The sequence below is a fragment of the Aythya marila genome (genome assembly GCF_965140915.1).
Source record: "Aythya marila genome assembly, chromosome: 17".
NCBI lineage: Eukaryota > Metazoa > Chordata > Aves > Anseriformes > Anatidae > Aythya > Aythya marila.
Window position 1 is genome coordinate 13,625,930 of NC_139058.1, and position 25,066 is coordinate 13,650,995.

General features: G+C 35.1%; 1 protein-coding gene across 2 annotated transcripts in view; it reads right to left on the bottom strand.

Annotated features, from left to right (window-relative positions):
- Nucleotides 1–25,066, bottom strand: part of ADGRD1 (adhesion G protein-coupled receptor D1) — a 160,709-nt gene that overhangs the window by 124,747 nt on the left and 10,896 nt on the right. For both annotated transcript variants that reach the window (XM_082774387.1, XM_082774386.1), the window contains 10 exons: nucleotides 23,828–23,950; nucleotides 18,007–18,186; nucleotides 16,554–16,808; nucleotides 12,709–12,773; nucleotides 11,532–11,687; nucleotides 8,826–8,885; nucleotides 7,449–7,566; nucleotides 6,370–6,480; nucleotides 4,644–4,719; nucleotides 842–983 (listed from right to left, as the gene is read on the bottom strand). In XM_082774387.1, the coding sequence (XP_082630513.1) occupies nucleotides 842–983; nucleotides 4,644–4,719; nucleotides 6,370–6,480; nucleotides 7,449–7,566; nucleotides 8,826–8,885; nucleotides 11,532–11,687; nucleotides 12,709–12,773; nucleotides 16,554–16,808; nucleotides 18,007–18,186; nucleotides 23,828–23,950 (1,286 nt within the window). The remainder of the gene's footprint in view (nucleotides 1–841; nucleotides 984–4,643; nucleotides 4,720–6,369; nucleotides 6,481–7,448; nucleotides 7,567–8,825; nucleotides 8,886–11,531; nucleotides 11,688–12,708; nucleotides 12,774–16,553; nucleotides 16,809–18,006; nucleotides 18,187–23,827; nucleotides 23,951–25,066) is intronic.

Here is a 25,066-nt window from a genome sequence, read left to right on the forward strand (position 1 = left end):
TTTGTTTAATAGCCTGCTAGTAAATCATCATACCAAAAGCATGAGGAGGTACTAGAATAAATAAAGGAAAGTGCATTTTATAAATTATCTACAACCAGAGACTTCACTTACAAGTTCCTGCCTTTAAGAGACCACTAGGTACATTCAGAAGAGTCCTTAGCTTGAAAACAGTCCAACAACACTTTTCATTTCTATGCCTTAAGGTTTTTCCTCATATATTTGTTTTCCACTGTCTCCTCCATCCTTACCATAAGCCCAACAAACAGAAAGAAAAACTGGCTTGAATACAGTGTTTGAAAGATAATGTTGTAGAATATCTAACATATGTTTTCTAAAAAACGTCTAAGAATAGAAATCTCCATTTTCCCTTTCCATTCAACACTCTGTTGAGTAGGTGATAGATGCTGCATTCCTCTGCCACCACTGCAGAGTTTAAACTAGTTCTTCACTGACACCAACAAGACAAAAAGAGGTTCCTTTTTCTCTGAGAGCTAAGAAGACTGTCTATTTTTCCATTTTCTTGCTGGAATATATTAATTTAGTGAAATTTGAATGCTCTACTGAATTCGATCAATTTGAATTAAATTTGTCTCCAGGATTGTCAGATTCAGAACAGATTTCTGCTCTGTTGTCTAGAACAGACAGGTCATGCTAGAACAGAGCCGAATCTGCTTCCTTCCTATCCCAGGAGATACTCTGCCCATCAGATTTGTGGCTGTCATCCGAGTTGCTACTAAAACTCCCACAAAAGTTGCAAGAAAAATACAAAGAAGCCATTACAAACATTGAAGTTTTGAACAGCCCTAAGGATAGTACTAAACGGAGAGTTTGTTTTACTTACCAATTTGTGTGTGAGCTGGATGGTAATAAGAGGAGATCCTGACAGATTGTGGGACAGCTTGGGCGGAGGATCTACTTTGATGGAGATGAGATAGCTGGTTGCTGAGATCATATAGCCTTTGTAGGCAGCAGCTTCAGCAATCCTTGGAAAGAAAAATATATTAAGGAAGTAGAAAAAACATTTTTTAGTTCATGCCAGTATTGGCCTCTTTCAACCTGGCCTGAGAAATGTTGTTCCTGCCTGATGTACCTGTTAGAATAATTTCACAGTGGTAAGTTATCACAGCTCCCAGTTTCCTAACAAATTGTCTAAAGCAAAGGCCTTTGTGAGCAGTGTAAGACAAAGTTTATTCTCAGAGCTGCCTCCAAGAACTCACCCCTATAGCCACAACAAAGGGAACACAGCACATCCTTTTTCCATTCAGTTCAATGAATTTCTGAGTAAGATCCAGCCCCAGAAGATCCTATTACATGACTAGAAGAAACAGCTACATATTATAGGCCACAGCTTTAGCTATTAAGAGACTTAATATCATAAAAATTCCTTCATTCTGTTCCTTTCTTGCAAAGGTTAACAAGCCTTGCTGAGAAGTGCCTTGGATGATTAGAGAGAATCCTATGTAGTAAGGGGTCTAAAAATAAACCTAACTAAGGAAAGAAGCCTTCAAGCAAAGAGAAAAAGTGCCTAGGTATTCAGACAATCTAAATAAACATGCGTATTAGTAAGATGCTCGCGTTGTATGCAATGCATATATACATGTATGTCACGCATATATTTAGAAGTCCTTTAAAGTTTAAAGAACTTTAAAGTCCTTTGAAGGATTGTTTCTGTCCAGTTATAAAGTTTGTTAGAACATAACTCAGGTCATGATACGAACAGAAGGAAATCTGACTAAACGTCTGATTAGTCTCTGTGATATTTTTTCTAGGCTAAATTATTTTTGCAGTACATAATAAGGACATTTATTTCTGCTTTCAGCTAAAACTTATGACTTTGGCATTTTGCACATTTAGGAATAAATGAGATCTATTTGGCTGTAGAGTAAAATTTTTTACACTATCTGTAAAAAAACTGCAGGTGTAAAACATTTTCTGTCATCCATCACTTTGGTAGTGAATGGATGTTTTTTACTATGAGAAATGACAGCTGTGGTGAATTAACCATCAGCGTGGGTACCTAAACACAGCACACCACTGGAAAAAAAAAAAAAAAATCTTACATCTGCTACCTGTTAGCAGTGCTGTCTTGTTTTCCTTGGGGGAGGGAGAGTAGAGGTGGGGGTCATGTTGTAAGATATTAAAATAACTTCATTCAGTTCCTCAGCAAGACCAAGTAAAGCAGAACTCATTTACTACAACCCCAAGCACCAGTCTTTACCTCTGACCAGCAAAAAACATTAGTATCAGGCATCAGTATCAGTATCCTGCTCCCAGGAACCAGAATGTGAATTGCATTTGCTACTCTGATATGAAACGTTTGTTTATAGAAGAATGTGAAATGTTAAGACCACTATCCAACATTTTGAGATTTTTCTTTTACAGATGAACAGGATGGACATTTTTCCTCTCCTGTTACTTGCCATTTTAATGTTAGACTAACTGAATTTTGAAACATGTACAAAAAACTTCAGCACAAACATGAAACTTCTGCGTTTTATGTTTGCACGTGCCAGCTTTTCTTTGTTGTAGCACAGTCCTGGTCCTGGTTGTTAGATGGCATCTGGTCTCTCATCTGATTACTTCCACTGGGATTACTACAGAGTTACACAAAATGTATATACATGGAAGCAGAACAGGACTCAAAACCTATTGTTTCTTTTTTCTTTTTTAATTTCTTTCCTTTATAATGAATCAAAACTGAGTTCCCTCTGAGAAACTGCTGTTTTTATAGTCTGAAAATAGAAGTCATCTGGCTCTACAGCACAAAAGTTCCAAGAACTTTGTTTTATTTTTACCCCCACATGCTAGAGAGGAAAGGAGAAAACAAACAAACAAACAAAAAAAACAAACAAACAAAAAATAAAATAAAATAAAACCACCACCACATACAACAGGTGTTCAAGGTTACAGGTGTTACAGGTGTTCAAGTACCTCAGTGCTAGACAGAAGCTAAAAGAAAATCTTCAAAATAAATAAACAAATTACTCTGAAAAAGCATTTTTATTCTAGTAAAATGTAAGCAAGGAAGATATAATAGGACAGTACAAAGAAAAAAAAAAATCAAGCAGGAGGGAACTTGATACTTATTTTTAAAACATTATTTGGATACCTGGGGTTTGATTCCACAAAGTACTAAGCATTGTCCCTGCATTGTTGGTTTTTAGAACACTTTTGGGGCAGATCTGCATTTAGAATGTCATAGACATGACTCTGTAGTGCAATATAAACTGCAAACAGTTCAAGTAATTATAGGAATACAGCTGTTTCTTCTTCAATAACTTTGTGTTTTTCTTTAACATTGCAGCAGGTACAGAGCCTTTATTCTTGGAAATGTGTGTTAAAAATACATGTGATTCAGTTAAACTTGTATAGGTCTCCAGGTCATCCTATTCCATAAAATTCACAGACCATGCACAAAGATGACGTAACTATTTCCTTATAACAGAACCCCAGCAGCTTTAGACTCCATGATGATGCATTAGAATGAGAAGTTTTGACATGTAGGGTCTTTACTCATGTTGTGTTCATCTTTGCTAAACTTTGACCTAAATCAAGACCGTATTAATTTTCCGTCTCTAAGGGGTTGAGAGTATAGCTAATCATCTTAATAAATTGCACTCTGAGCCTCTCAATGAAAAACCTAATCTGTCATGAATTATTGCCTGTTTCTTCATGTCAGCAAGAAATATTGTGCAGTAATGACATAGTTCCTTTACAGCCACCTGCTAAGTGCCCTTTTTTTTTGAGAGAGAGCAGAGAAAACAACAGATCAACTTGCAATTTAATTTTAAAATGCTATTTAGTAACAGTTGTGCCATTATCTCAGTGTGATCAATCTGGTCATAAACCAAGAATTCCCTGAAGTTCACAAATGATTTTTCATGACCTTCTGTGGAGCTGTGTGTAAAGAAAGGAAGGTAATCCCTGAAGTACATGACAGCTGAGATGCTGCATCTTGCCTTCTGCTGTCAGACGTAACATGATGAAAAGCCACATAACAGAAAAGACTGAGACAATTTAACTTAATCTACATATTTTAGTGTAGATCAGATAAAAACATGAAGTCTTACTAGTTTAAAAGGAAAGTGTAACGATTTACACGAATGGCAGTTCTAAATTCCCTGGGGAACTGTCCAGCTAAGAGGTATATAGGTCTCCATTTACTTTATCTTATCTGGAACTATTTCATTGGTGCCACATATAAAACAAAAGGTCTTTTAAGCATTGCCTGGTCTCCTGTCGTAAAATTATCTTACAAGTTCAGATTTTACCTACAGAGGGATGTTATGTTTTCTTGTTTCATCTAAGTGCAAACTTTACATTTGTCAGGAGAAAAGATGTAATCTGCCTTTTATAAGACAGATTAAAGTTATGAAATTCTAATACCAGATCTGATGAAAGGAAAAAGAAGACAAGGAAAGACAACCATGTCACCATGAGAATCTATTTTACTACATCATAAAACAAAACATCTAACACAAGGTTTAATCTCTCTCTAGTTAATGACTATGCCTCTTCAATATTGCAGAATAAGAATTATGGTTCATAATTTATTTACAGTTGATAATGACATGACTGCTATAAAGGCATATTACTAATGTAATAAACAAGTTGTTACAGCATGGGAGATCTGAGATACTTACTTGGTATCCATAGGGTTGATATTATGAAAGAAATAGTGCATGTTATGGTAAAACAGGCCGACAATGGTAATCCAAGCTGTGAAAAGAAACCGGGGTTATTCCTTAGAGCAATTATTGTAAGCAAGAGACACTTCTCTCCTAGACCTGAAATTCTGTGTCAGTTAAGAGCCTTGACTTCTGTAAATTTCAACATCTTTGCTTTAGCTGAATTCTGATTATTATTTTAAATAAATGAAAAAGTATGAACAACTTGCAGTACAGCACAGGAGACATCAAAATAGAAGGATGCCTGCCCTATGCAACTGTACTTCCAGAATGAATAAGTTGTTAAAGTAATCAGTCATCATTTATAAAGCTCCCACATGTCATTAGAAATGGCTGCATGACATACCAGAGTCAATATCTCGAAGCTACAGTAATCTCATGGTTACTTAACCACTACCTATATTGGCTGGCAATTTACAAAACTGAAACACAGGCAACCAGTTTCCACTTCAGCTGCCTGCTTGTTGTCTTAATTCCAAGTATTTATGGGTTCTCCAGCATCTAAGTGAAGAGACAGATGTGTATTTTATAAGTGTCAGCCACACAGATGTCTGTCTTTTGCTGGGTTCCAAGTATTTACAAAGTGGAATAATGAATGTTTAGGTTAGTTCATTTGGACAGTGTTGCAGTGTTGTCTGAAGGTCAAACTTGTTCAGAAGTAAGTTTTAGAGATTTAACCCTTTTTCCAGCTAAGAGTCTGGATCATTTTGGGATAGCAGCCATGATAATGTGCCGAAGAAAATAAAATAAACATGGTAAGAAGCTTTTTAAGGAAAAGAAAAAAGTTCTCACATGCTATTTTTAGCATTACATAGTGGTTTGCAATTATAGTTATTCAAGCTTCAGAGCATTTCCAGTGAAGTCTCCAACTACAGCCAGTGCAAAGAAACAAAGCTGTCATCACAAAGCAGGTAGATAGTTCAGTAATTATTGGAGTATTTCCAACTGCAGGCTATCTGCAGCTTTTATCTGTGGCAAGTTCTGTTGAATTTTCTTCAACAGAAGTGACTGAGGAAAGGTCTCTGGGTGTGTGAATTCTGTGGATTGTAGTTTATGTGATTTAGCCCTTATTTTCAAAGACCTGAGAATCCAGGTAGATATCTTTAAAAACAGGTTCCTTCAATCTTTTAAGAATCTAAAATAATTGACTTTGAGATTTTAAAATCTTGCCTAAAGCTTCAGATTTTTTCCGATTTTTGAGATAAGAGAAAATTTTAGCTTAGGTTTGGATACCGTTGCTTAAATCTATCATTTTACAGTTTAAATTTATAAAACATTTTAAGGCTGATTTTTTGTGGAGATAGAAGCAATACCTGATCTGATACCACAGAATTTCTTTAAAATTACCAGTTTGGATCACTAGATATAATTATTTAATGATGGCTTCTCCAATGTTAAAAGATGCCAGCATTAAATGTCTGCAGTCTCTGTGGTCTAGGTGCATTATTCAAGTTGAATTAAAGTAATACAAAGTAATATTTAAGTAATATGAAAAACTCTACCACACTAATCATTCATTAATATGACAGAAGAATTGCTGCTGCTTTAGAGCCAGTATGATCAACAGCAATCAAATCCACTATTTAGAAAAGTAAGACAAACCAAAAACTGTTTTCAAGAAAAACTATTTTTCAATGTCCTGCTTACATTATTCTGCTCCTTCCTTTAAATTTTTCCTTACCTTTTTCTTGAAAAGCTTCACTGGGAATGGAAATATAACTCTGTCCTCGAGATGGAAAGCGATAACGGGACAAATTCAGAGTCTGAGGATGCATTTTAACCAAGGTGTAATCTGTGTGATAACCCAAACAAAAATATGATAAAATCAATAACGTTTACAACGTACATGACTATGTAACTGTGCTTTTCCAATAGCTATTACAAGTCTTGACTTTAAAACTCCAGTTGTTTGTAAAAAATAGAATAAATTCCCTGAGTACAAAACTGCCTTTTCTACCCAACTTCTTTATGAAGGGAAAGGCTGTACACAGTGTTAGTATACCATGGATCACTTCAACCATGCTCAAATACTGAGCTTGACAGGACAAGAAAAACACACTCTTCCTTTGCCACTGACATTTCAAGGCATTATTTCAGACTTCCAGTGCAATGTTGGAGAATGCCAGTGTCCAAGGGAGCTTAAGAAGCATGCATTCAGTGATTAATGGTACTGGTGACTGCTCAAGTTATTTGACCCCTTGCTCAGGTCTCAATGAAGCAGAGCAGAACAGTTCAATTACCTTCACTACCTGTAGCATCCTGAAACAGATGAAATTAGAGTGCTAGGATCTAAACAGTAGTAACAGAAAACAAATATATATATATATACACGTATATATATATATATATCCTAAAAGGTTTAAACTAGACCTATCATTTGCAGTCCCTTATTCCCAAATTAAAGTTTTGTAGTATCCATACATCTGAAAGTTTGAAGCACTGTGTAAGAGCTCTAGGCACAACTTTAATAGTCTACTAGTATAGTCTTTGCTCTACTATGCCTTTAATATAGTTTTCTTGGATTAATTTAACAGAATTCATATGATAACCCCTTCCTCAAATAACCTCAAGAAAGTTCAAGTACAGTCAGAGCCGATTACATCCGGACTTTCTGCAACTGACATGTTTTTTATTCAAAATAAAAAAATTGTTTTGATTTCTTCTTTCACATTAGCAAAGAAGGGGCTGCACGTACAGAAGTGTTTACAACACACACAGATAGTACAGAGAGAAAGGTAGAACATTTCTGCTAAATCCTACCTGCCACAGATGATGTGCCCTCAACAGTTAGAGGTAATGTGTTCTCTTCCAGATTGCGTGTCATATGCACCATCACACTGTCAATAGTTTGAATTAAACTTCCAAATATGTGAGCAGTCTGAGGGAAGAAGAAAGAGAAGGCTCTACAACAGAAGAAACTGTGTTTCATAGCACAAAATGCCAAGGTGCCAATGTTAAATTCCCGTGTGACTCATTGTTTGACTGCCCAAAGTCAAATCTGACTTCTCCATAACCTTTTCCACATATAGGGGATTAAATCTTACATAAAATGATGCCATCAGAGCCTGATCTTATAAAATACTATGTTTTATAGTGTCTCCAAAGAACTCTGCTCCCTTCAGCATTTGGCAGTCAATTATATTCAGGACTGAGCAAAACGATGTCAAGAACTGAACAGATTATTTTGGCGATATATAAAAACTTGTATCAGACACTCATTGAAACATAATCTTACATACATTTATATCCACAACTTTCTTTCATCTTTATAGAAACATTCCCTAATATAAAGCTGTGTTTAAAGTGTTTATATGTCCCCTGAAAAACAATCCTCAACACTAAAACTTGATGCATAAACCATCAGAGTGAATGTATGTTTCAGTGAAGAAACCTATTTGATTTGAGATCTACTCATACAAGAGATAACCAAGAATTTTAGGCTAAGAACTTAAATCCATTAGACATCTATGTCTTAACATTTTTAGGATTCGGTAAGACTCCAATTTATATTAGTAGCCTGTCCCCTTCTCTTGTTTTAAAAGATTTTGTCTATTAAAATTGAGATTCAAATAAAATTCTCAGAAAATTCCTGGATTCCTCATGCAAGTAGTTTTTCACACTCAAAGTTGGGCAGGTGACTAGAAGAAAAAGATCATTAATACAAGTTGCTTTTCCCTATATCAGTTGTAACCTCTTTCAAAGTTTTACTCTCTAATCTAGGTAAGCACCACTACATATTTCATGTATATTGAAGACAGTCCACCTACAAAAAAAAAATACACAATTATGAAAGTTCAGTGCTAAAAAGCCTATATTTAGGTCAGAAATTAAATACCAACTATTGACAATATCCGTTATTATAACCTAAATGCAGTTTTAGGTTATTTTATTCATTTTGAAGTATGTGGAAGCAGGAGCAGACACAGCTCCCCTACTTTAGCCCTGAAAAATACATTATAAAAGAAAACATATTTGTTTTGTCTGTGGATCTTTACTTCAAATATGAAAATGACATACAAGCAAATAAGTCATACTGCCAGCTGTAGCAGCAAGAATAATAGAGGTAACCAATTTCATTACTGTCTACGTGAAGTCATGCACCTGAATTAACCTACAAATCAAGCCCATTTGTCTTACCTCAGGTATTTCGAGCCAGTTGGGCAACAGCAGAAAGTCTTCAATGGCTTTTAAAAATGCCTAAAAAGATTAAATAATCAAATATAGCTTTGTTTTTCTTCAGTTACATCTTGTAGGCATGCAAAGCACATCCCTGCTAGGATTTCCATAGGTTCATTTTAAGACAACAAATCCATTTTCATTCAAGTCAATGAGTCACCCCCTACTGCAAATGTTCTCATCATGTTTTGAATGGTGATATTTTAATTTAATAGTTTATTTATTGAAAGTAACACCACTGTGAAACTCCCGAAGTTCAATCGTTACACTACAGCTGCAGTGACAACACTACATCTTAGAGGAAAGAGAATTTATTCTCCTAGTTTATCTAAACTCATATGACATTACTACCTCTTCATCTAAGATTAGATATTTAAAAAGCACTGTATATAAATCTAGGCCCCATCACCTGTTCTATTATGTGCTTAACTTTTGCACAAAGAGGTTATTTTTGAGGTCAAGATTGGTCATGGTTGGCACTGTTTTTCATGCCCAGCACAATACAGTCTCTGCCCTAAAGAGTCTTGCTGACAAATAGGAGAAAGAAGACATCGAAAATGAAAAATAAAAATAAATAAATAAATAAAAATAATCCACATTCCTGCTTAAACATCTCTGCTCTATTCAAACATCTTAAAACCTATCAGGAAGTATCTCTTTCCAGGCCGCATCATCACTCCAAAATTACCGCAAAAAAGCAGGCACTGGAAAAGGAGGGAAAGCAGGAGAACTGGAACTGCTGGGCAGAGCAGAATTATACCAGAATGCTAAGTAAGATTTGTCAGAAGTAACACATTATAAGAGTGTCAGTAATCAGACAGTTTATTGCATATCACTTAAATCAAATTTTCTTGTGCTATGAGGCATGTGACAACCAGTAGAGAGATAACTGTACAGAAAATAGCATGTGTGCTCCGCGCTTGTCTTTCAGGGAATTAGCTGCAGACAATACAAGGCCTAACCATCAATCAGACAAGTGACAGAGGCTGTATGTATGATCAGGACTCTTGTGTTTATTTCCCAAAATAGCTTTGCTGAAGATAATCATGTCCCGTTTTTCTGTCTGCACATAATTTTCATGGCACACAAAGCAGCAGATAGCATGAATGAACAACCAAATGGCAACTGAAATGATGTGGGAAACAGGTACAATATATGACAGGATGATGTTCCATTTTCAAATTAGAGCCCACATAAAATTTTCAGCGAAACAAAGGAAACACTGTATTAGAGCTTTTAAGAATGGTTTTTGCTCCATATTAAAATGTGATCCACAAAATCCAAGCTTTACAGTTTGCAGATGCTAAGCCTTTAGCACAAACTAGCAAATGCTACCCCTGTATTTTTCAGAAGCATTTATTTATATTTTTTGTCAGAATAAATAATCCTTGTCACCCTGGTATTACCAGTGGGCTTGAAGAAACAATCACTGGTGAGGCCAGAGCTGATTACTGTAATAATAGCTTTCTAGCTTGCTGAAAACAGGGAATTAGCTGTCCATCGTTTTACAGAAGGCCAACTTTATGTTGTCAGAAAGTGACCCCCTTGTCTGCAGTTCAGACTGCAGAAAACGCTTTTTCTTTTCTTCCTTTTTTTTCTTGTTCTTTTTTGTTGGTGGTGGGGAGAGAAAGGAGGGGTGGTGGGGTGGTATTAGCCTCAACAAATAAAAAATTACTGAATTAAGCTTTAGACCTTATCTTGTCATGAACCAGTTTTCAGATTTGTGATATGACTACACAGAAGTCCTGGCTGTGATTGGATCCCTGGTGCAAAATAAAGCCATTAACCAACAAAAGGCTGAAGATACCTATACCATAAAGAGGCCTTCTCCCATATCTTTCCACCTCCAGTGCAGAACTGGCAGAGAAGGACATGTGCCTCTGCCCTGTTATTTCAGAGTCCAGCAAGAATGATGCATGACTTTACAAAAGGAGGACAGGCACAAATTACCCTCTGCTTGCTTACTACAGGAAAAATAAAAGCTTTTAAAGAAAAAATAAAAGTTGGGCAGACAGAAGTAACTGATAACATTTTAACCTTACAGTACAAGTATGGATCTGAAATATTAAATTGTAAGCATACACTTGGGTGGTTACCCTGCACCAGACTGTGATGAAGCCACATCTAGAGTGCTACCAGAATCAAAGTTATGATGGTTTGCCATTAGTTCAACCATGCCTCCACTTTGCTGCTGTCACTGCTTGGATTATGGTGTCTTTATGCCTTGTGCCTGACAGGGAACAGTCATACTCAGCTGCATTTTGAATCATTAGGGCTGTGCAGAGAAAAGCTGATTTATTTTTTTCCCCCTGATTTATATATTATTAATTGAATAAACATATTGTTGAAAAAAAAAATCAAATTATTTTCTCCTTCTATGTTTTCTGCTTAATTAATAATTTTAATGTGCATTCATAGTTACAAATATTTATAAGTAGTAAGTATTATGTAAGGTTCCCAAGAACTAATTTGTTTTAGCAACCTTTGAACTTTTTCTTTGGTTGAAGCTTGCTGTTTGCTTTGCTATTTACTCCCTAAGTAGCCACTGCTTTTTTCATATGTATTTTCTGCAATCAGCAAAAACTTTCAAAGTTGCATTCGATATTCTAGTTCCTGGAGAAATTTCAGTGTTATCTGGCTCTGCACACAGATTTAAAAGAAGTTTACCTCTGTCAGGCTTAGAGCAGTATTTTCTGACAAGGATTTGTTGGGCAAGCTGAACGATACATTTTCCAGGTAGTCCAGCATGGTGTTGGGGGACTGGAAGTTCCCTCTCTCCTTGGTCAGATTAGTTATGATGGGATGATAGGCATTTGTAGACAGCTGAGGGAGAGAGATAAAACCATCAGAACTTATTCCAAACAGCAGACATTAGTTATGGTGTTTGCCCAAAAGGGGTCTAAAGGACAGTTTTTAGTTCTCCTGGAATCACTAGCATTTCCGGGCAGTGCAACCTGAAGACTTAAGCATTTCTTAAGCATTTAAGATTGTAAGCATTTCTCTGCCATAAAGCCTCTAAACAGAACTGTTTACTTCCCAACCCATTACATAAAGCCCAGTATCACTGGGTGTGAAGGGTTTTTCTTTACTGTTTCTGTATTGCTGCTTTTTGTTTGTTTTCCTGTAGTCTGAGGCATAGTGAACTGCTGTGATTATACACAGGAGGCTACGTACACTAAAGGAAAAAGGAAAGCACAAGAACGGATAGACAGGAGAGTCAGAATATACATGCACAACTTAATTTTTTCATTAGCAACTCAGGTCCTATCTGAAATGGTTTCTGTGAACAAGAAGAAAACTAATAGAACTTTGACACTCCAGATAGCAAGAAAATGAAAATACCCTGGAACAGCTAATTGCATGTAGGCTGACTACAGCTAATTGTATAGAGACTGCATATGAAAAATAATTTTTGTTTAAATCTTTTTCTTAAGTGCATTAAGTGCATTGTAAATAAATGAAAACTAGCTTTGTTATTGTGGTGGGCAATTTCTTCTAATTTTCAGAGGAAATAAGAAAAGTTATCTAAACGTTTTTGAATTTCCTGTTTCTTCAGAGCTCACTGAAATACTTGTTTCTACCTTTTTTTTTTTTTTTTTTTTTTTTTTAGTACAGAAATTATTTTTATTTAACAGTGAATTCCCAATATCTGTCCTACACTTAAGGACAGTTCTCCAATATCCAGTATCTTCCAATAGTAGCTGCAAATGCTAACAATGCTTTTTAGTACTGAAGTACTAAAATAAGTGCCATTAATGAAAATTGTAAAATGGAGAGGATATGTAATTCTGTAATATGTAACAAATTCTAATGCTATAGAAAAGAGTTATGTGGACTGTCCTACCAAAGGTTTTGCAGTAGTTGTCATCATAGACCATGGAAGTGTTGAAGAAAGCAAAACTTGCACACCTAGGAAAAATACATACAGAAATGAGTTCAAAATGTCTGTGTGTATGTATGTATGTATATACATTCCCACTGCAGTTCCAAGCAGTTCTAACTTAAAGCATTATATTTGCTGTTCTGTGCAGTTTACTTATTTACAGTATTAGAGCTACATAGTCTTGTTTAAACAATTTCAGGTACCGTTTCTCTCATCAATTTTATATCCACATCTTTATACAGATAAGCCTTGTAATTTAGTTTAATTCTTAAACACTTAAAATTAAACCTTTCTCTGCAAACAGGAAGTTTCAAGTGTTTTATCTCAATTAAAAAAAAATAAAAAATAAAAAGACAACTAAGACAACTGCAAGATTAAAACATTGTCATCCATCTTCCAAGGCAAAGTATTTAGGGAAAAAAAAAAATTGCTATGTCTTATCAGAACTAAATAATAATCTGTAGGCACTTCTGACAAGTTCATATATCTCCTTGCTGTATTATTGCTGTATTATGTATGTATGATAAATTCTTTAGAAAAGGGACTAGGAAGACTCAGACATCAGAAAAAAATGAGACTCAAGTGTCAAGTATGGTGCCCAGATAGATGCTAATTTGTTTAAATAATTATTTACGTCTTGAATATAAAGTGCTTGAGTGTCAAATAAAATCATGCACATACAGACAAGTTCAGAAAGACTATTCCTAAAAATAATAAATAAATTAAAAAAAAAAATCTGTGAGAAAAACTGAAAGCCAAATATTTCCATCACATTCATGAAAACGGGGGTATCAGTCAAATAAAAGAAAAAAAAGTAACAAGGGTCAAGGAGTCAAAACAGCCTTCAGTAGCAGTAGGAGAATATTGTGGATAATGTCTCTATTAGGTGTTTTTAAGTTAATTTGAAGCCCCAGCAAGGTTGCTGTTAATCAGATGGGCTTAACTGATGAATATTCCCTTAGCACCCCTTAGCATTATACCCACTGAAAATTACCATATAAGCATGTCATAAATGATTTGTTGAGACAGAAAGAATAAACTCATTTTGGGATGGTTTCCAGCTACTCCATTTTAAAAACATTGATTCCTTTCTGTGCAAGGGGATGTATTGATCATTTGTGATAGAGAAATAAAATTTTCTTCTAATCTGCATCTTCCTAAGAATTTATGTTTGCCCAGGAGTATGGTATTTCAGCACAATCAAACAGCAGTGGCATATATTGGACACATTATTTTCATTAATCCACATGTAAAATGATTATTCATTCTGTTAAGGAACAGGCTATCCTATTAAGTTTCTTATGTTAGACCACGTTAGCTCAGCTTCATCCCTGCTTTAAGTTTTACAAGGTCAATAGATACCAAGGTTTGGTTTATTGTGTTGGTTAGTATTGTAATATCCATTACTTCCTCTGAGAATGCCCTAGCTTCAGTTATTTAAAATTGGAAATTAAACCAAAAAAAATCTAATCAGTCTACTGCTTTGAGTGGAAACTCAAAGTGCTTTTAGAGTACTGTGGTGGTTTTACCGTGCTGGGCAGCTAAACCCCACAACCGCTCTCTCACTCCCCCTCCCTTAGATGAGGAGGGGGAGAAGTAAAGCAAAGAACAACTCACGGGTTTAGATAAGGATAATTTAATTAAAGGGAAATAATTATAATAAGTAAATAAAGACTACCATGAACTAAACAATTTAACTAAGGGGAAGTAAAAGGGAAAAGGGGAAAAAGGGAGGAAAACAAACAAACAAAATAAATGAAAGCTATATGGAAGTGCAGAGGAAAGAAATTACTCTCTACTTCGCACAAATGAGCGATGATTGACCACGTCCTTGAAGCAAGGCCTCAACGCACGCAGCCGGTGTTCGAGAGGAGGACCGACGTCTTCTCAACGAGAGCCCACCCCTCCCCTCTTCTTCCTGTTTCCACCTTTTATTGCTGAGTGTGACACCACATGGTATGGAATATCCCTTTGATTGGTTTAAGTCAGCTGCCCTAGTGATGTTTCTCTCCTCACTTTTTGCCCACCCCCTAGGAGGGTTAGAGAAAGGCCCAATGCTGTGCCACTGCTGCTCAGCAGTAGACACAACACTGGTGTGATAACACTGCTGTTCCAGCTACAAGTACAGAGTATGGCACTGTATGGGCTGCTGCCGGGAAAGTTAACATTCCAGCCAGACCCAGTACAAGTACAAAAAAAAAAAAAAAGAAAAGAAAAAAAAAAAAAAAAAAAGAAAAGCTCATCAAGCTCATCAATTTAGATGTAAGAAAACCCGCAGTTCCTCATGACCCTGAACCAACACCTTTGAATCAAGGTTTAAAAATAAAAATAAAAATTGTGGTAAACTCACAGAACATCAAGAACATTTCAATGCAGAAATCAGGGAGTCTGCTATGTAGCTTTCCAAAAATCAACAAGAATGGAGATGAAGAGTACTATAAAATTCTGCACTGCGTTCCAAAAATTTGGACTTCAGGAGAATCAAAGGGTCAAACTGCTACTGCAGTCTTAGAAAGTTTAGTTATTAGCATTAACAAAAGCACCTATATATTCTGAACTATATTCAGTACGACTGAACTGCCCTTTTCCAAAGTGAAATATAGAGGAATGGAAACTTACATCCAGAACAGCATTTGCGTTCCTGGAAAGACCTTTCTGTGATGCCTTAATTATTTTTGAGTGTGGGTAGGATTTTCAACGTGGAATAAAAAAATTATACTTTCCATATCAGATAAATTCTCTCAGAATGTTTGAAGACATTCATAAGAACCACATTGTAAAACAAAAAACTCGATTTCTATCATTTGTGTTGCAAAGCAAATAGGCTGCTTCATTACATATTAAATGAAGGGCTTCCTTTTCAGTGGTTTCAATTCTACTTAAACTACTCTATATTTTCCTAATACATTTTGTATTTAATTTGATCGCTATAATCAAACCTGGGTGTTACAAATGCATGCATTCTTATTTCCAGGTTTGCATCAGTAGTGTTATTCAGAGTTTTCATTGTGAAAATGTTTCCCATGTGCTTAAAAGCACAAGAGTGATGGGTGTAACTGCTTTAGCTCTCAGTAACCCAGTAAGAATAAGTGAAAGCAGGGAAACTGCCACTGAAACCAAATGTTACAGATGGCCCATAGTTTTATTACTCAGATAGATGTTTTCTAATAGTTACTCACACACAAACACTTAATAGCAACAGCCTTTTTTATACTGAAAAGTCTATAATAAAGATCATGCCTGACAGATTACTGGCCACTGTCTTCTAAATCTTTGTTCAAATACTGATTTTCTGCTGCATGTATTATGCTTCAACTGATATCTTTCTTTTCAGTTCACAAATACAACTTAGTTACTAAATCTTTATTGTTTCAGGAACTCGCGGGATAAGCATTGTTATCCACATCTGCTGGAATCACTAAGTGACTTGCCTCTAAAGTTATACAATGACCAGAGTACTAGAAAACTATGGTTGATATTTCTTAATACTGTTCTGACTCGAGTCTAATTATTGCTCTTCTTCACTTGATCTTAGGGGACCTAACAATGACTGTATACTTCTGGTTTCAGTAATTTTATTTTATTTATATACATACATTTTAAAGGAGCTAGAAGCCCAGATGAGAAGACTGCATATTCAAAGACAGCTGAATGTTTCAATCACTTTAATATCTGAATTTTTCTGCTTCTACAAACTACTTTCAATGGCTGAAAAATTAAAAAAGAATACAAATCCTACACACTAAATATTTTTAAGTCAACTTTTGCAAAAGAGAGCCTTTGACAACAACAGTGTATATACTCACCAATAGCAGCTGTAAAATACTGTTCAATTTCATTGGGGGTGAGTGCCCTTTCCCATATAATGAATTCATCAAATGCCCCATTCACATAGCGCTTAGTTTGATCCCCCTCTGTCCCAGTCAGCAGATTTGCCTTGGGGTCTCCATAATCATAGAAAACTTTCCCTTCTGGATCAGATGTGTTTAGAGTTCCATTGACATAGACTTTCAGTCCTTCTCTTGATTTCCAAGTGAAGAGAATATGAGTCCAATAAGGACCTGCAAAACATTAAGTCACGGTAAAATCTATGAATCTTTTCCATTTAGTGTCTCTCCTATTCAGGAAGTTTTTGCTGACTTGGGCTATGCTATAGAGGTATGTAGTAAGTGCTAAGAGTGAATTATGGAATGCTGATGTCATGTATATTAATCTTTATACACATGGGGAGGCCCATACTTTGGCAGAATGCCTCTTAGGTTTTGTCTGAACTCTTAGTTGGGCTCACTGCAGTTCCATAAATTATATTTGGTGAATACTATCGGCCAAGACTTGAACTCTCTTCAATACTGTCTCAAAATACAATTCAGCAAGAGCTCCATAAAGACTGCAAGAATGAAAGAACAGGAAAATAGGCTAATTAAAAGCTGCCAGTTTCTTTGTTACACTTCAAGGGCTGAAAACATAATATTAATTTTTATTTGTATTGAATAATCCACAAATATGCAGATTTTTTATACCATTTAACAGTTCTTCTCTTAAAACTGGATTTCTAAACTGATTTATTATACTTTATAAGACTTTATTACTATGAGGTGAGAAAGTCCTATATTCCCAGTTTGCAAACAGTTAAATTAAGGCAAGAAAAGACTTAGTGACTGTCACTAGCATTATTAGAAATACAGATTTTTTTTGAGTCACTAGGTAATACCATTTGCAACAACAGTTTAGATAGAAGCAGTACGATATGTGATATCCCAAAATGATTATTGATACCATGCCATGACATGCAAAATTTGATACTCAACAGCTAATAAAATGACCAAAGCACATAACACCCATCAGTGCAGTGGATGCAGCGGAGGTCTGCTCACCTACCCAGTTTTAGAACATATGGAGAACTCCTAAGGATTAACCTGCATTCCTCACCCAGCTGTTTCCTTCTAAGCACTCATTAATATATTGATGTCAATAAGAACTCTGCTTCCGAAAAATGTAAGTCAGTTCCATGTATTGTTGTTGAACAGCAAATGTTCTGTAGTACAGTATCACTGAGTTTTCTGATCATATTTTCTCTCTCCCTCCCCCCATGAAGAGAACTGTTAAGCACAGAAATCTGTAGGTATCTTTATACACCTACTTTTCTTTCCTGAAGATGTGCTCTTACCATTACACCTCTCTGCAAGAACAATATAAAATATAACAAAAAAAAAAATGCATGAAGAAAAACAAACAAACAAACAAACAAACAAAACTTACCTGGTGGACTAAAGCTTGCTTTCCACTTCATCATTGCATTCCCACGTGTGTAAAATTCTACTGAACCTTCACCTTCATTTGAACAGATTTTGAAACCACTAGAAATTACTTGTCCACCGGAGGCAGGGGGAAACTTAGCCTGCTGGTCTTGAGTCTTCCAGAAAAAGGAAAATGTTACTCCTGACAGAAGCAAGTAAAAGGCAATTTTTAATGAGAAACAAATGTAACTGAAAGTTTCTAATATTTTAAAATGCAGAGAGTGGGAATGTTTTTGAGCACAAATCCTCTGCTCGCATAAACAAGAATGGCATTTTTTGAACAAAAAATGTGGTAATAGTATAAACCAAATAAACATCTATTCCTTGGTTTTGCATCATATACATGTATCCAGGACAGAACAGCAATCATCTCTTCCTGGCTAGCTTCTCTCAGTTAGAACTAAAGCTTCTTGAGCACCAGCAGTAATGAAGTCTTTTTCTCTCACAGATTTATGCTTCCATTCCCTATACCTCTCTCTCCAGTCTCCTTACCTTCTCACCCTTACTATGATCCCCTTTCCTTCCTGTGATTGTTGTTTATTTCAGAACACATTGATTTCATCTCCACTTTCTCACCCAGCACCTGTAACTTTCTGTGATGGATACCATATGCCCGTAAAGCAAGAAGCAGTACATTGACTACTTCCAAGCTACTGGCTGCCGGCACATCCATGCTTACTGAGTAGCATCCATTCTTGATTACACTTTAATTATTCTTAAAATGTTATTACCTGTCTTTTCACACTTCAGTGCTCCAGTAATTGCTGAAAGCAAAGAAACAGTGTAGAAGAAAAAGATACCAACACATACAGAGCCACAATCACAGCTGCAAGATTCTCACTTACACATTGACAAAGAATCCCTCTCTAAAATGCAAGTGCAATCCTGTGTGTGCACATGATCAGCTTTGTTCACAAATAATTCTGCTAAATCCACCATTTTACTGTTGTATTATAAAAACTGAAAAACTCCTCAGATTGCACACTAGTGAAGAAATATTTCTCTAAAGATTTCTGTTTCCTTAATAAAGGTTACCTCAAAGGCCTCAACAGAAACACGAGTGACAAATTGAATGTCCCTTGCACTTCAGAAGTTCTTACTCACTCTGCTGTTCAGGTTCTACAGCTGAATGCAATTACAAAGAAAATGGCTTGACTAAATAGCTCCTAAATGTGTTCATCTCAGAATTTATAGTGCTAAGTGCTAAGAATTCTCTAAATTCTCTAAGTCTAAACTGCTTGCTTATATCAGGGTCAACAGCAGAGCTCAGTTGATTTTTAAACATCACCACAGGTGAAGGTTTCACAGCCTCTCTATGCAAACCGTCCCCATGCTTAGCCGGTGGCACGGCAAAGAGCTTTTTCCTTAGCTCTAATCAGAATTCCCTGTGCTACAACTTGTCTGTGTTGCCTCTCACACTATCATAATCCTAACTCTGCTTTATGATGCTTGGGTAATTTCAAAAGGTAGTGCACCTCCAAGACTGTTCGACACCAACTATTTCTATAACCACTCATCAGGTAGTTGAAGACAGCCCTCAGCGTTCTCTTTGCTTCATGGTGAATATTAAAGACCTAGGCTTCCCTCCCATATCATATGGTCTAGCCCCGTAAGTTATCTACATAGGCCTCTGATGGACTTACTTGACCTGTCAGGCACTGCTCTTAACCTGCTGACTGGGCTGTTTTGAAATGTTACTCTGATGTAGTCTAATATGTCTGGATGTTTTTATAGTGATCAATACCTGCAGATTGCCCAAAAAATATGGACTATGGCAATTTACTATCAGTTAGCCTAGCACAGGCTAATGAAGTCCTCAAATTATTATGTCCATTTCTTGTTAAAACCATAGTTTGTTTGATTGTTGTTTTTTTGTTTTGTTTTGTTTCACAGTTCTCTGATCAAAGATGTAAAAGTCTTACATAAATCAATAGAATTACCAGAAATATTCCCCCCACTGCACACATTATGCACACATAATTTTTTATACCATTCAAATATTTTTTGTTACATTGACTCAGCAGAAAATTTAAAAATTTATCCTGCAATAATATAATAATTTAACTATGTAGTAACTTTCCTAACTGATCTTCCTGTTTGTTCTCCTGGCAGCACCCATTAATTTATACGAGCTATACAGCATTCCCTAAATGTTTTATGCATGATAAAATAACCACCATGGAAAGGTTAATCAATCATCATTAGTCTCTTAGAAATCAATCAGTATATGAACATCATCAGTCCCAGTTTGTTAGATCTCAATGCTTATGGGTTTAAAGCTATAAATGCTGTGAACTCCCAACTGAAGAATTTGATGTTTGCTGTAAGCAACTTGCAATATCCTCATCGGCCCATATTCATGTTTCAGTGTCTTTAGCAAAGAAGTAATAGGTTGAAACTCTAATCCAACCCTCCTTCTGTAAAGCTATGCACTTCCCTTGCATCTACATACAATTCTTCAACACTCTGGTGAAAGGGCCACCAAGGCTGATCATGTCAAGCAATTATTGCTATTGATGTGATTCCTTTGACCAAGTATCTCATGATCTTCTCCCAGCTATCTTCACAAAACTTCTGTGGAAATGTTGTTACCCATCTTTCGAGACTGCAGAGCTGAAGTTAGACCAAGTTCTACTGTATGCCTGCACTGAAGTTGTTTTTCCCCATCTTTGACTGTCCATCCTATTGGACTTCCCTGTAGCCACTGATCATCCTGTAGCCATGAAAAGACTGTGGATCTAAATCCTTCTTATGTGCACCCTATCACTTCATGAAATAGAAAAACTTAAAATAAGACTGAGTAAGGCACACAATAAAAACTTCACTGAAATTTAGAAAAGCAGTTTTTCCCAGATAGCTTGACAGAAATAAATCATTTTGGGTCTAACATATTAAGTTTTGCATCACCAGATTCTCATATGAACCTTGAGTAGGTAAGACTTGCTTTTAGCTTTAGAGAAGAAAAACTAAAAATATATAGTCATAAAAGAGCAAGAAGGGGAACTTAAAACTTATAACTAAAAATATGCTGCAGACTTATTTACAATAATATGCATGACTGCACCTGATGACTAAATCTTTGAAGGTGTCTTCGAGTCAAAGAGAATTGCGTTCATCATTAAGAAAGGTACTTCAAATTTTATGTGCTGTTATTGTTTCTCTGAATAATCTCTCATTAACAGCAAACAAGCAAAGAAAAAAAAAGAAAAAAAAAGAAAAAAAAAAGAAAGCATAAACCTGAAAGCCAGACTACATATACAAAGACTATTCTATTGATGACATTTTTAAAAAATGTCATCCTTTTGCTGTACTTATCCATAATACAGCAATAAGTGTTTCCAATAGGACATTAAGGAACATAATTGTTAACAATAATTGACATTATTATTCCTGTTATTGGTCTGTACCAAGGGAGATGTGAGGATCTGAGACTTCCCAGTTAACCAGCTTGGGAACTTGAGCCTCCTAGGGCAGACTATTCTATGGTTCTTCACAATAATCTTAAAGCCTGGCATTAGCAGAATCAACCAAGCTTTGCTTATTTAAACTGTGGTCCTTAGAATTGCACACAAAATAAAATTTAGTCCCTGACAACTTTTAAGAGGGAGCATAGGTCTTCTCACATATATGGCCCAGATTTCCAAGCTTCATTAAGCCTTCTAGTTATCTGAAACAAGTTTTGTGTTCACAGAGCTATCAGGAGGTAAAAAGCTAAGGTATTTCAAAACCAACCAAGGAATTCAGATATCCAATTTCTGTTCAAATCAACAGGAAACCTGTCACTAGAACAGTTATAAAATATTACTTTGTCAGAACATTTATATATCTATGTCACAGGTTAGATAGCTAAGGACTAAGAGCAAGAAACTTAATGGTGGGCTACTTCCATCTCTCTAGTGTCTTCCATATTCACTGTGCTTTATGATGCTTGAGTAGAGGTGCTAACAAAATGAACACTAAATAAACTTCTCATTATGCTGAAAGGTTCAAGGAAGAAGGAATTGTATGTGGGTAGGAAAGCCCATCAGGAAGGTGTTCTCTGTATGTTGCAGAGCTCTTTATTATTTTTTCTATTGTATTCAAACTAATGATTAAGAGAACCTTTTCTTGCATCTTTCACAAATGTTTCTTTTGGCTAAAAATGCCAATTTAATGAGCCCAAAACTGCTCAGAGAAAACCATTATTTAAAAAGTGCTTGAGAAAGAAGGGGGAGGGGAAGGTTTCAACATTTCAAAAACAAGAAAAATGTGTTTTCTCAAGTCAGAACAAGAGTTCTGAAATGTTATTACATTTATGCTAGAAAAAACTATTGGGATTTTTGTTTCATTAAATATTTAGATTGTAATACTTCATCTGGAAAAATCCCAAGATCATCTCTGAAAGCATCTCTTCTAAGCATACTTAACACCAAATCCACACAAATGCAACAAAATATATTTACATCAAAATATATTTAAGAAACATTATGCTCATATAAAATTAGAGATCATCATCACGTTTAGTTAATACAGAGACAAACAGATACCTCCTTTAGATAAAGGGGTGTTGTCTTTTTATTTTTTATCTGATATAATGATTAAGTATTCACTATTTATATTTATTCACATTTTATCTGTTGAACATTTCAATGTTTTATGTTTTTAATGTTCTTTTTTTGTGAGATTGGGGGGAATTATCTATTACTGTAAAAATGATTGGAAGTAGAAATAATACAAATCATCAATTATTTTTACTTTCTGGCTGTATGAAGAATATATGAAAAGATACTGTAAGTATCAGAAGATATGCCTGCTGTGGGACACTGAAATATCTTTTCTAATACTCTCAGATAACATTTGTTCACCATCTGCACTCCAAGTTTCTTCTTTCTTAAAAAATAATGCATATCTTAAAATAAATAAATAAATAAATAAATAAATAATCCTATATCAAGTAACGTTACTAGCTTGAAGAATGGCCTAAAACCAATAAAAGCAAGAAAATTCAGTGTTAATAATATTGCTTAAGCTTAGGGCCTTCTGGAGGTTACATATAGAAAAACACCATTTTCCACTAACCCTTCTACTTCTACATTTTAAGTCTTGAGTGCACACAATGTGATAGTGACTGGTATTATGCTTGTTTTTACAGAAACATACATTATTAATCTTGTGTAATCAACTTGTTGTCAAACCTGTGCACCCTTATTATACATGTAATTTTGTGGCCTTTGCCTAAGAAGAAAGGGAAGAGGGAAAAAAAAAAAAAAAAAGAGAGAGAGAGAGAGATTTATGCATCTGGAAAAGAGATTTATGGAAATGGATTCCAAGACACCTGAGATTTAAAAAATAAAAATAAAAAAAAATAGAAATATTATCTCCAAAGATAAGTTTGAAAAAAAGCATTCCTGCTCAAATGCCACAGTGTAAGGCATAGTCTCCAAAACTCCCAAATTTCAAAACTGCAGAACAACTTATCTGTTTGTCACACTGCATTTTTTGTAGCACCATTAATCTTGGTGCCAGATGAGAGATTTCAGGCATTGTAAACTTATTTCTGATTTTGTTTGAATTAATTATACTGTAGGTCACTGATCTGAGTAGTTGGTGATTAGTTATAATCCACATTGCAGTTAGAAAATACTACATTTTCAGCAATCAGCACTCAATTGTTTCTTAAGCCAATAAAAAAGCATCAAACTAGAATTTTAGAGCCCATTTCAATTTGGAAAGAAACTATGATTATTGAATTATATAATTTGACAGAGAAAGAAAAGCAAATATTAATTAATTAGCTTACTAACCTTCAGGTCCACAGACTTCTGGGTTGCTAATGCAAGAATTTTGATAGCTTCCAAAGAAGAGAAAGGTAACTCCTTTCTTTTCACGAACGTAAATTCCTTTGTTCACTAGTCCTTCCACAATATCTAAAGGAAAAGCAAAATATAATTTAACATTTATGTAAATTAAAGCTTGCTGAAAATGTGATTCTAACAGACTCAGACACTTGCTTATCTAAACTACAGGTTTTCTTATTTAGTTGTTTGGGTTTTTGTTTGTTTGCTTGGTAGGGTTTTTTAATTATAAAAAAATGCAGATGTTACTTTCATTTAAGGTTTTTAAAAAATTATACTTATGTGCCTCATCCACATTCTTCCTTAACTAAAACTTCTTAATGGAACTCATATACCCAAAACAGAAACTAAAAATCATTATTTCAATGTAGTCTGAATAAACCATACACTTTCCAGACTTTTGAACTCTGGACACATCATACAAGTATTTCTGGCTTGTTGTTAAGTAGAGTAGGTCAAGAAATCATTTATTTAAAAATGTAAGAAAACCGTTTTTTTGTTTTTGTTTTTTTTTTTCATTTTTGAAAAGGAAATTTTGAGATAAAATCCAATTTTATTTTAAAGAAAATATCTCAATAAATATAAATCACAAGTTATATTCAAAAGGCAGAAAAATATCTTTCAGACATATCTTTCAGGTATGGCATCATAGTAATTTATAAAGGGTTTTTCTTTGTCTAACGGGGACAATGACTAATTGTCTAGTGATTTAATTGTGATTTTCTTGTGACCTCTGCCCTAAAAAGCACTGTTTATTCATCCCCTACTAGCTAAAACATATGTGCAAGCCATCATGATACTAAAATAATATAACATATTTACCATAAAAAACCTTGCTAAGATCAGAGAATTTGGCTGATAAATGACAATGGAAAGTTCACCTCATTTGTTCCAAGATAAAACGTGGACTAATATTAGCAATGAAGACTATAGGAAATCATGGGAAAAAATAATTCCACCAAGTTAAAAAGTCTGTGTTTCACAGAACACAGAATATTCCATAATTTATTTCTGAGAAGACAGAAGATAATTGTCCAGTTTAGAATATAGCCTTAATATCATTGTAATAGGAGGTCTGAAAAGATTGTGAAGATTTGGGATTTTAGTTTTAAATACACCTCTCTACAATTTCTTCTGAAAAATACATTGCTAGGGGAAGAATTGCTCAGAAGGGAAATATCTGCAATG